The sequence below is a fragment of the Stylophora pistillata genome, chromosome 1 (genome assembly GCF_964205215.1).
Source record: "Stylophora pistillata chromosome 1, jaStyPist1.2, whole genome shotgun sequence".
Classification (NCBI taxonomy): Eukaryota; Metazoa; Cnidaria; class Anthozoa; order Scleractinia; family Pocilloporidae; genus Stylophora; species Stylophora pistillata.
In genome coordinates, this window is record NC_142519.1 from 18,616,045 (window position 1) to 18,628,069 (window position 12,025).

At 38.7% G+C, this 12,025-nt stretch overlaps 1 protein-coding gene across 1 annotated transcript; it reads right to left on the minus strand.

The window, feature by feature from the left end:
* Positions 1–928: 928 nt before the first annotated feature.
* On the minus strand, positions 929–11,359 carry LOC111336624 (endoprotease bli-4). The gene is made up of 8 exons (XM_022942750.2): positions 9,258–11,359; positions 6,898–7,089; positions 6,211–6,399; positions 5,292–5,474; positions 4,024–4,194; positions 3,732–3,863; positions 3,167–3,335; positions 929–2,671 (listed from the first exon to the last, which is right to left on the minus strand). Exons 1-8 carry the CDS (start codon positions 9,403–9,405, stop codon positions 2,653–2,655), a joined length of 1,203 nt encoding a protein of 400 aa, XP_022798485.1. The 5' UTR covers positions 9,406–11,359; the 3' UTR covers positions 929–2,652.
* Positions 11,360–12,025: the final 666 nt, after the last annotated feature.

The following is a 12,025-nucleotide window of genomic DNA, read 5'->3' on the forward strand; positions in this document are numbered from 1 at the left end:
ACACCATGTACCAATTTGCGTAACGTTGACTAACAGGTTTGAATTTGTGCAAACTGTTCACGGTCTATGAGATAAGACTTAATCCATTGGATTACTTTTCCTTTTACACCAAATCTTTGCTCTAGTCTTGACAACAGTATAGAATGGTCTACTGTATCGAAGGCCGCAGATAAGTCTAATAGTAGCAAAACAATAGAATGGTTTGTATCAACAGCGCGTAGGATATCATTCTGCACTTGAACTAAGGCGGTTTCTGTAGAATGGACAACTTTATAGGCAGATTAAATAGGACCGATTTTTAAATTTCGAATTATACTGGCGTGTGTATTTGTTTTTCCAGTACCTCTTCATTAATCCATAAACGACAAGAAACATTATTTGGCTTCCTAGACTTGTCAATTCTTTGAAGCCAACACCCTTTTAGCTTTAAAACTATAGAGATAGGGGAAATAAACAACTAACTGCTGCATTTTCCGTCGCATTTATCATGATAAAAAAGTTCTGCGGAAATAGTTGGAAATGGCATTTCCAAGACCCTATATTTCAAAATGTTCTGGGGGAGCATGCCCCCAGACCCCCCTATTTTGAGGCGCCTGTGCGTACACCTTCAAAATCTCACACTACGCCCCTGAACTGCTGTATTTTCACTCAGTTTTTAAACTATTTATTTCTTTCAACATGTCCAGCCAAACTTTAAAAGCGCACCTTTAACTGATAAGCGACCTTCTCAAATAATGCAACCTGTCAGAAAACGTGGTATTCCCCATTTTGAAAAGTGACACATTGATAATCGTCGCGCAATGTTAACAGGTAAGACAGGTTACGATGATAAAAATGATTAAAATATGTACTCTCATTGCCAGACCTTCCACGGCCAAACGGTTGTAAGGTCCAACATTTCAGTTACAGTTACACGATAGAACCTGGGCACGAGATTACTAAATTTAATTTTCAGTTACATGGTAGGATCTGGGAACGAGATTACAGCACGTGTTCATCACCAGTGGCGGATCAAGAGGGAAGGAACAGAGGGTCTGAATCCCCTTCCCCCTCTCCCCCCCCCCCCCCCACCCACCCATCCTTATCAAACCTTTGGGTTTATTTTACAACTCGTCTGATACCAAATTCTTGCAAAGACACGATCACATATCACTATTATAGGGCCAGCTTTTATATATTTATTTTTGGTGGCGGAAGAAGGGAGGTGGAATAGGGTAGCTCAAGGATAAATCTAAAAATTCCCATATCTGCACCTCATCTCTGATTATTTAAGGCACTATAAAGGAGTTAGTGGCTCCTCACTTTTATTATCACCCGTCAATGTATCGCGGGTATACAACTTATACACTAGTTGTTACGTTACTGCATTCTAATTCTAAAATCCTGGGAGGAGCTATTCTTTCACAGTATAACTGGAGATTTGAACTTTTTTGAGATGAAATCTCCCCTCGTTTGTCGAACTTTCTTGGAATGACGATGCAATGATGATTATACATAAGTTATTTCTAAAAAAAGACAAAACTTTTTTGCCTTTTCAGATACTTTTTTTTTTATCAGAGGCAGCTAACCCTACCATCAGTGACATACATATATCTTATTATTAACCAAGCGCGAGGGCCTTACTGGGAGAATATCGGCCCGAGGTCCGTACAAAAAAGACCGAGGGCCGATATTCTTCCAGTACGTTCCCGAGAAAGCTTGGTTAATAAGAGATTTATTATACGACTGAAGTTCAAATGGATGTAAGTGCGGTATCATTCGGGTCAGTGCCCGGTCCAATACTTAGAGAATATTGACCGGCAATAGAACATTTTGATTGGTTGATTTTAGTTATTGGCCCTATGACTGCCCGAGTCGTGTAATAAAAGAAATTAAACGTTTAAGGAGGAAAGGCATCATCTGACATCAAAGCATACAGTGTTCTCGGGAGCTGAACTTCTTCTTTGTCGTTGTTGTCCTTGTTGTTATGTGTGGTATCGGCTTAATACGTCTAATTTACGAAGAATACACTTAAACCAATAATTGTCTGTTCAACGCTTTCCATCATTTTTTAAACGACCTGTTTCCTTGCCCTACAATAATTAGTTAGTTAGTTAGAAATAGCAAGTCTGTGCTGTGGAAGAATAGTTTAGCGTCTCTTATGATGGCCTAATTGGAAGGGAAGGAGAGAGTTGGGTGAGAAAGAGTTTAAGTTAGTCTCACAACTTTAAATGGTTTACTACTTACTATAAACTTGCTAAATCATCATTTGGGAATTCTTTCCAAAATGAATATGGTTTATCTGTCTAAAATGGGGATACTAAGCTGACCTGACTGGACCTTCAGCGAATTAGAAGCTAGTTAGTGGGCTTGTACAACTCAAATATCCCGAGGTATTCTCATCACTGTTTATCTCTCGAATGGCGCTGAAAAAAGCTCTGAACAAATTCCCAAATAAACGTTTCACATGCATGTACTCTAGAACATCTGCTTTAAACTAGTTGCAAAACACAAACAAACAAACAAACAAACAACAAGCCAAACTCCCATTTTTAGCAGCTATCTAACTGGACATGCATGTTCCCTTTTTTTTTTCTTCCACGTTTATATATAGGTCTGATGCATGGCGGAGAGAGGCTGGGCCCGCCCTGGTCTGATGTCATCACAACAGCGTCAGCTTGGTCGTGTGATCCTGTATAGAAATAAATATCTTATTACGTACTACACAACAAAACGTCTAATAAGAGATTTATTATCCAAGACGCCAAATTGTTATTTCGGTGCGGGCGAATTTCGTGGATATTTCTGGAGTACAAATATCGCGTGATATTTGTACTCGTCTCGCGCGTTATTTGTACTCTACGAAGCACAGTTGGATAGTAAGGGAAAATACTACTCAGATTTGAGTGGAGAGAGGGCATTGAATCATCAAGAAAGGTCAAACCATCTCCAGTTGATAAAGATATCCGACGACCTTTGAGGAGCATGCAAGCGTAACGGAGTATGAGAAAAGGCTCACCTTCAAAATTAGACTTTGAATAATAATTTTACAGTTGGCGTCGCACCTATTTGCACCTCACCAGGTAACATGCTCATACAATGAACAATAAGGATCTTAAAGGGGTGCCCTTTGCCAAAGGCTCTGTTGGCCTCTTTTAGCATTCCATTTGTATGGTATTTCACAAACCTTTTAAGTGTACAGACTCTTCCGGTTTTGTTGTTACCATGGCTCGTGTAGCCAAAGGGGCAGCTTGTCATACAAGACGTGTGCAAACCCTGGACAAGTTTAAAAGTTCCCGGATCACACTTGCTGCAGTCAAAACCGTTCGTACATTCTTCACATCGGGCTAAGCATCCTATGCAAATTACGTAGAAAAAGGAGAGAATATGTTGTTGCTAGTCGACAATTTAGCGAATAACTTGACCAAACGTTTATCTCAACGTATTTTGAATTCATTACCTCTGTATTATTTTGATAATTTACTTCGTTTTTAATGTAATTGTTTTCATTTTTTACTGAAAATACGTTAAGTTACCATCTGCCCTCGGCTTCGAAGTAGTGAGCCTTAGAAATCCAGTTGGTGAATCTCCTGAGTGCTTTCATATAAATAACCTCCCCTTTATTACAACTGGCTCCAAAGTGAAGGAAAAACTCAAAGGTCTTAGAATCGTCACTGCATGGTCATTTCTTTGTGAACCAATCTCTATGTCATTGCTTGGCAACCAGCTTAACATATAGTTTTTGTACTTACGGAGACAGAATTTCTGTTTTTTTCCCAGAGTGTAAAAGCCTTTGGGACACTTGCGCTGGCAATGTCTTTTGTTGTAATTGACGCGATACCAGCCTTCCTTGCATGCCAAACAATACTCGTCAGAGCATCCGTCTAAAAGACGATAGAAACGACGTCGTTGAAGTGTTTGTAAATAAAATGGGCAATTTAAGATAATTTTTGATAACAGAGCGAGGTAGACAGTTGCAAACCTACTCGCCAATAAATCACAAGCTACAATTAAACACTCATCGATCGCTTTGATCTGTGTTACCTTCCTTAATCCGTTGGCATCTCCTTCCTCTCCTATTAAACCCTGGTGGGCACGAGGAAACACACTTTGCGCGGGACAACGGATTTGTTTTGAGCTTGTAAAACCTTGGCTCACATCTGCGGCAATTGATCTTGTCAGGGCATCTCTCACAGTTTGAAACTAGTCGGCACTCTTTCCATACCAAAGAAATAAAAGACAAGAAATTTGTACCATACGTAGGCTGACCTGGGTTAACATTTAAAGCCCACTTAATATTTTTAATAGTTTTGAAATTCATCGTGGCTTGTTTGAGCTCAGACCAACCATTGATGAAAAATTTTTCCCGTTTAGTGCGAACGGTTAAGAGAAAAAAAAAATCATAATTAAGTTATTCCTCAGTATTCCTGGTGTAGAGTGTTAAGTCCGATTGACTGTACTTTCGTGTATGCGCTAATTGGCGTAACAACTCAGGCGGCGTAGTGTTGGGGAAAAAAAAAGTTATCATGATTAAGTTATTTCTTAGTATGGCTGGTGTACAGTGCTAAATCCGATTGACTGTACACTTTCATGTATGCGCTACTTGGCGTAGCAACTCAGGCGGCATATTGTTGGAGAAAAACGTTATGATAATTAAGTTATTCTTCAGTATTGCTTGTGTACAATGTTAAATCCAATTGACTGTACTTTCGTGTATGCGCTAATTGGCGTAATAACTCAGGCGGAGTAGTGTTGGGAAAAAAAAAGTTATCATGATTAAGTTATTTCTTAGTATGGCCGGTGTACAGTGCTAAATCCGATTGACTGTACACTTTCATGTATGCGCTACTTGGCGTAGCAACTCAGGCGGCATATTGTTGGAAAAAAAACGTTATGATAATTAAGTTATTCTTCAGTATCGCTGGTGTACAATGTTAAATCCGATTGACTGTACTTTCGTGTATGCGCTAATTGGCGTAACAACTCAGGCGGCGTAGTATTGGGAGAAGAAGAGTATTCTCAAGCGTTCTCCAAACCTACCATGCGGGCTGTTTGGCCTGTGAAAGCATGCAAAGTGCGATATATTTCTTAGAATAACCTTAGTTCTAGCTGTAAAACAAACAATTTGTCTTTGGACGAATTAAAGTGCGCTTAGTCACGGGGTATCACAATTATTTCATAAAAAATTTTGACGAGTTTATTATATTCAAGTCCATTTTTTCTCTACATTGTTGTCATCGACAGAATAAATCTAGGTCTATTATTTTATTGAGGGCTTATCTTAGGAAAGATGATCTGATTGTATTACTTACCGACAAGTGGCCTTTTACAGTACTTTCCGAAATAGTTGGAGTCGGCGGGGACGAAGCCCTTCGGACAGTTCTGAACACAAGCCATGCCGCTTTTGTTAAAGAAGACATGCAGATCACTCTTGCACTTTCGACAGCGTACGCTATCTAAGCACGAAGCACAGTTAGGCACAAACGATTGGCATTCTGAAAATGGGAAAATTGAATCAGCCTGTGTGTTAGCAGGGTTCTTGAAAAATACACTACAGTTATTCAATCTTTAGAGAGAATCATCTAATGTTCACTGACGTTTAACTTCTCTCCAGTTCCAGTAAAAAGACAAATCCATCATTAAAGGGAAAAGTATGGTCCGGAAACCTGAAAAGTATATATAAAATTATAACTCTTGACTCTGATCATGTTTCCTTCTGGTTTAGCTATAGCCGCAGTTGCTGTTGATGAACGACGTGTCGCGTTTTGTGTTTGCGATTAAGATAGAAGTTGTGTTCAAATGCCGGCGTCCACAGTTCATTACCTTGGAAATTATGATAAAATTTTTCGAGCCTAATGGTCTCTATTTAGAATATCAAAACGTTAAGGAGGTAAGCAGTAATTTTTTTAAACACTTTAAATGGCAGAGATAAAAATTGTGTGGTTTCTGATGAATACCGATCTCCCTTATGAAAAGCATCATGTAACGGCTAGCCCGCCATGTTCTCCCTTCCCCATCTTCTGAGTTTTCTTCTTCTTCGTTTTCTTCACTTTATATTGACAATTCGCAAATCAAAAAATCGAGAGCTAAACAACTCAGAGTTGTCAAAAAAAAAAAACAACATAACTTTGTCCGAGGATTTTTGGGCATAACTTGTGCAACTCTGCAATGCTAAACACCCCAAGGATCCTCCACCTAACTATAACTAACTATTAACTTTATCATTCTTACTTGACTGCGAATCTTTGCAAATCATCTTCCCATCAGTGTTCACGTTAGGGGTGAAACCATTTGGACACTTTTTTACGCATTTCACGTTTCCCATAACCCTTTTTTGTAGTGAATAGTATCCCTGACTGCAGTTCGCGCAGCTAACTGGGTTGTGAGATTGACAGTCTTCACAGTGTCGTGCAGAACAACCTTAAATAACAGAACAATGACTTTTCAAGGAAATGAAGGGCTTTGGTTATCATTACTTTTAACTGAAGGGTGACCACCTTTAAGGCTAAATACATTGCCTTTAAACTGGGGGTTTGGGGAAAATGTCTTTTATAATTTAAACCTTGCTGCCAGTCTTGCAGTGACCTACAGACGTGAAATCAACTTCTCCTTCACCTGCATGGATTCCGTGACTATTTTATCTGGTATATTTCACCAAACATTAATAAAGTCATAATTTGACAGCCATCTATGTTCTCTGTTTCAGCACAGGAACTGAAACACGATCACTGTGACCTGTACAGCAAGAAAACAGACACAGTGAGGATTTATCTTCTCTTGATGGAGATGCACCATCATTTCTCTGCCCAAGTACCAACAGATAGCTATAAACCACCATGCATATCTGACTTGTCCAAATGTCCAAGAATTTGTCTTAGGTTCAAGAAAGGATCTTGGAATGCAACTGATTCAACTTACCAAATTGTGTTCTAATACATATCTTGGGATATTCCCTTGTAGATGTGAGATTGTACCCTGGAGGACAGGAGCGACTGCACCTAATGATCTTCTTTTTGTTCCTTTCGTACTCCACAGGGGTGAAAACTGGTCTGCATTTCTTGCAAATAAGTCCATCGTTACACTGTTCACATCCAGGAATGAAACCACACCCTAATTAGAGACAAGGAAAGTGAAATAGACAAAGATCCATAGTTACACACGTTTGAAAGAGGTTCTCTTTAAGCCTTTAGGGTTCGCCCTGCTGTTCAAAACGATCGCCGGTCTTGTTTACGAGAGTGTCATCTAGGTATTATATTGTAAGCACGCGCTCAGTAATGTACACGCAGGAGTCAAATCATGGCGGCCGTGTGTATTCGTAGTATGAATTCCACGAAAGAGTTCAAAACACTTGGTCGTGTTATTCTGATAGGCCCTGTTGTGCACAAATGAAATGTGTCCGGTATAATTGAGCACTGTTTAGCAGACCCTCTTCTCAGTTCATTTCCGGAAATAAGCTTTAATCGATTATCTATCTCATGATATAGATCAACATCAACAAAACTTTTAACTTGCATTTAAAACAAACTGTTATCGTTAAGAATGGCAATTAATCTTTTGTTTTGAACTTGTCTCCGTGAGTGCAAATGACATTCCTGCACTATCTAAAAAGCAATGAAAATATTATTTCTTGGGTCTGTTTTCCATGCCTAAAATTCCAATGATAAGACCTGTTTACAAATTTTTGGCGAATTTTGCACGTCGTTTGAAAACTATTCAAGAACAGCCAAAGGATTTAGAAACCTTTGATTAAAAACGCATGCAAAAACACCTCTGTTTAGCACAAATCCGCCCTTTGGAAAAGATTTATTGTTTAGGAAATAGTACTGATCGAATTCTGACTGCAAAGTTCAGTATGACAAGACCCCAATCTGTTCATACTCTGCATTGCAAAAAAACAAAACAAAACAAAACAAAAAAACATGACTTCTTTGAATAGTAGTGCAACGAATAACAAAAAGGTGCATTTGCTGCCAAAAACGAACAAGCCTGCCTAGACTGTGCGCCTTTTGATTAAGAGGGATTAGAGGCAATGCACTTGTGTTGAAATCTATTAGCTTTTCAATGCCCCTTTACACGAATATTCTCGCGGCTTTAGTACATGGCCCTCACTTGACTCATATATACTCTTTATCGGCTTCTTGAGCACACACACGATACTTGTTGAGAAGGACAGTTTGCATGCATACTTTAACTTTACAAACAAATTGCAGGATTTGGCAAAACTCAATGAGGTAAGAGTAATTATTGCAAATTAAAAGGTCTTTCGCCGAACGGTTCAGTCTTAAGCTATCGAATATCAAGAGGCACCGCCTAAATGTGATTTCTCAGAGGTTCAACTTTGAACGGTTCCAAAGGACTGTCTAAGTGAGAGTGATCTAGGCACGCTACACTAATCTTAAAAACGCCACATTTATTTCATGTAAATAGAACGGAAATCTGATTAAATTAATCGAGATGTGTCACGATCTATTTTAGAAACTGACGGACATGTTTTATTTTCGAAAATTCTTTGAGGAAAAACCAAGACATATCGGCATCTAAAGAGCATTAAATTTCAAGATTCCTTTGGAATGGCAAAATATAGAACTGTGAAGAAATTACCAAAGAAAAAGGGGTTAATTTGCTAGGTCAATTGAGAAAAGTTATGGAAGTAGTGTCAAGTAAAATGTTCGTACCAAAGATCTCGTGACTTGCTATAACCGCGATAAAAATCGAAATATTGAGATGCCTCCAAACATCATATAGGGTGGAGCTTGGTGAAAAAGCAGAAAACCTTTGACAAATATTTTTTGTTTTCTAGCAAACGTCTCTAATCTTTGTCCTGAGATAGATGATCAGTTGGTGAAGAATGGTACGTGAAAGCAATTTTATCTAATTTAGGCGAAGAAGTAGTGGTAAAGTAAAGTCCATATTTGTGGTTGACTACGGAGCCCCAGAAAGGTTTACATAACTAAGCCCGGATCAAAAAATGAAGTGGTCAAGATTCTTGCAAATATTCTGGTTCAACAAAGTTAAAAGTATGCTGGTTTTTTTTTCAGAAAACTTTCTCAACGGAAGCATGATTCTTAAACTAACATCAAGAAGATGGCGCTCGTGAGTCAGTGAAGTTCTCAAGTGCAACATATTTTGGCTTTATTCCATACCGATAAAGTATAACCTCAGTTTACACTCCGGAACAGCGCTTATGTAAATTAATTTTCGAGTTGAGCAAATCAGTTGTGAAAATGACATAGATTTTCAAGGAATGAAGGTAAGAAACACACAAGACCCAGTCTTACCGCCCCATAGCCATCGTTTCTCTCTGTGCTTTGGCGGGTCAGCTTTTTCCAACGAAGTCTTCAAATTCTCCTTTCCATAAACGATGGGATGGCGGAGACAGCTCAATTCAGCGATAAAAAATGAAACGGTGATTTGGAATAGTAGCATGGCTCAAAGTAACTCTCCTGTGCACTATAACGACCTCAGCACCTTTGCTCTTCGCAATCACTCAGAACGTATAGACTTTCCTCTCCCAGCTGGTCGCTCGGCTTTATTCCAAGTGAAGAGTATCCTTCGCACTGAAGGCACTTATTGACACAAATTCTAGATAAGCTTTCAAGAGCTCGAATGACTGACAAATTGAATTAGGAAAAACACAAAGAAGAAAAAAAAAGGTCTATCGCCAGGAGAGAGAAATTAACGGAAGAAAAGCAGCCCAGAATAGATAAGGTTTGATGTTGAAGATGAAGACTTCAAGATCATCGAGTGATTTTTCTTCCTTTCGTTAGCGCAGCGATGCTTTCCTGCAACGCAGCAATGGTCACCTCGTGTGCAAACGCGTAACTATCGTAATCTAGTTTAAACACAGAAAATGGATAAGCAAGACAGAAACGCTGATCGAAAACCACTCAAAGAAAAAAAGTCGGAACGTTTAATGTCTGTAAGGGCAAAAAGGATTTCAATTAAAAAGTGTTTGTTTTTAAGTACTGCATAGAACACAAGAAAACAATCTCAAGTAGTGTGCTAAGTAAAGAGTATGATACGATCTGATTCCGTCAATAAAAATGCAAAAAAATTACCTGGATTTGTTAGTGATTGACGAAGCGCGAAAACTTTTAGTGAGGTAGTAAACAACTCCGCACGCGCTGAAGTTCAACAAAGGAACTCGCTAAGAGAACTGCGATTAAAACGCAATTAATCATATCTAGCAGAAATGTTATGTGATTAGGGCAATGTCATCCTGGAGTTAAATGGGCGTTTGGCGCGCATTCCATCTCGCTTCAAATAGACTTGAGACTAAAGACCGTGAATTTATGTCAAGCAACAGTTATTAAGCCAATTAAAACAAAATACAGCAAAGCAGATGCGTTAAGTTCCAAAATATACGATCAGTGAAATCTTGTCTGACTGGGGTATTAATACAAATGACTGTAAACTCGAAAGAGCCAGAAGTTTAACGTTTACTCTGCACCCAGAAGAAAATGTAAATTCTGGAGACTCATTATATTATCTAGGAGAGAGGGGAATCATGAAAATATGACTCTGATTTACTCTCAATTCTCCAAGAAAAGGGGGAGACTGAGGGATAAATTTGGCATAATCTGGAATATTTAAAAGCCATTCATAAAATGGTTTAGGAGAGAATGCTGCATGACTTACAAACAAGTTGAACGGGCCGCTAAAATCAAATTATGATCGATTCGTGACTAAAAGTTGTTACATCACATTCGCCCTAGGCTGAGAACCAGCTTAGGATCAGTTAAATAGGATTTTAAGCCAATTTTTTTTTTAATTCAGCCTTTCTTTGCGTAGGATACTCAGTGAAGGTCTATTTAAAGAAAGTAATACTTTCCCCTAATTCTTCAAATAATTGCATGAGATTTTCTTTATCCGAAACAAAACATCCGGGCATCAAACCGCACGTTTCCGAGTTTATAAGTTGTCTTTATTGCATGCCCGCGTGGTTTAATAAGACGTCACTTAATGTCCTCTTGGTCGTCACTTATCAATGTGTTAATCATATCGACAGACATGACAAATTCACGACTGAGCTACGACCCAGAGCAAGACATAAGCTACACTGTCCTTTCTCAGAGGAAGTTCCTCCCCTGTCTGTTGAGATAATCTTACGTCGCAAAAGATGTAAATAAAGAAACTTAGAATAATTTTAAACTCTGATAAACCATCTGTTTTCCCATCCGAAGGAACAGACAAACAAACAATAAGGAAAAAACAAAAAGGACTGTTAGCCCGTAGGATTTGACATCTACTGTTGATTCCACCCATTATCAAGATTGGACAAAAGTTGCTCCATTTCCGAGATTCGAAAGGCGGGTATGTCTTCCTGCCCAACAGGCAGGATGTTTCATTTAAGTCATCTATGGATTTAGGAGAGCCTCCAAATAACAAGAACAGATGAACTACACAAGATTCGCGGGAACTTGATGTGGCGGTTTCTTTGAGAATTCAACTGATGATTTTATTAACTTCAGATGATCTCTATAAACATTGGCAAGAGCAAAGGTGAACGTTTTAAAAATAGCAAAGTTTATATAAAAAGCAAAGTTTTTAACTAACAGATGCGTCCTTGAAATCACGTTTTCCTGTACCTAATGGATACACTTAAGATAGCTACGTTGATAATCATGACTGCCCAGTTTGCCTAACGTCGCTTTGTACGTTTGGTCTCCTTGGAGGATTAAATTTCTAGATCTACGCTGGAGATTAATGAAAAAATTGGATATGGTTATCTTTCAAAAGCAACGTTGTTTCGCACATAGTTAATTTCATTATAGAAAAATCATTGACGGATGATGCGATGAAAAGCTTTTCAGATATTTCTCAAGTTCTGTTGAACGACATTATCACACACGTGGCAAAACTGTGGTGTCGTCTCAAAATCGGCCTCTGCAACAAACCACGGTGATTTCGTCAGTGTTGCATATAAAGTGGAGACGATTCCGTGAGTTTTCTTACCGTCTACTGAAGAAATACTAAATGTCCCACGAAACAGGAAAAGGAACTATACGATTAACCAAAACCAAATAAAATACTCAGAGATCAAACA

Excerpts from the sequence above, each read along its gene's own strand:
- LOC111336624 (XM_022942750.2), bottom strand. The coding sequence starts at position 9,405 with ATGCTACTATTCCAAATCACCGTTTCATTTTTTATCGCTGAATTGAGC. Across the intron at positions 6,400-6,897 it reads ATGTATTAGAACACAATTTG|GTTGTTCTGCACGACACTGT; the intron begins GTAAGTTGAATC and ends CTGTTATTTAAG. Across the intron at positions 5,475-6,210 it reads TTGCAAAGATTCGCAGTCAA|AATGCCAATCGTTTGTGCCT; the intron begins GTAAGAATGATA and ends TCCCATTTTCAG.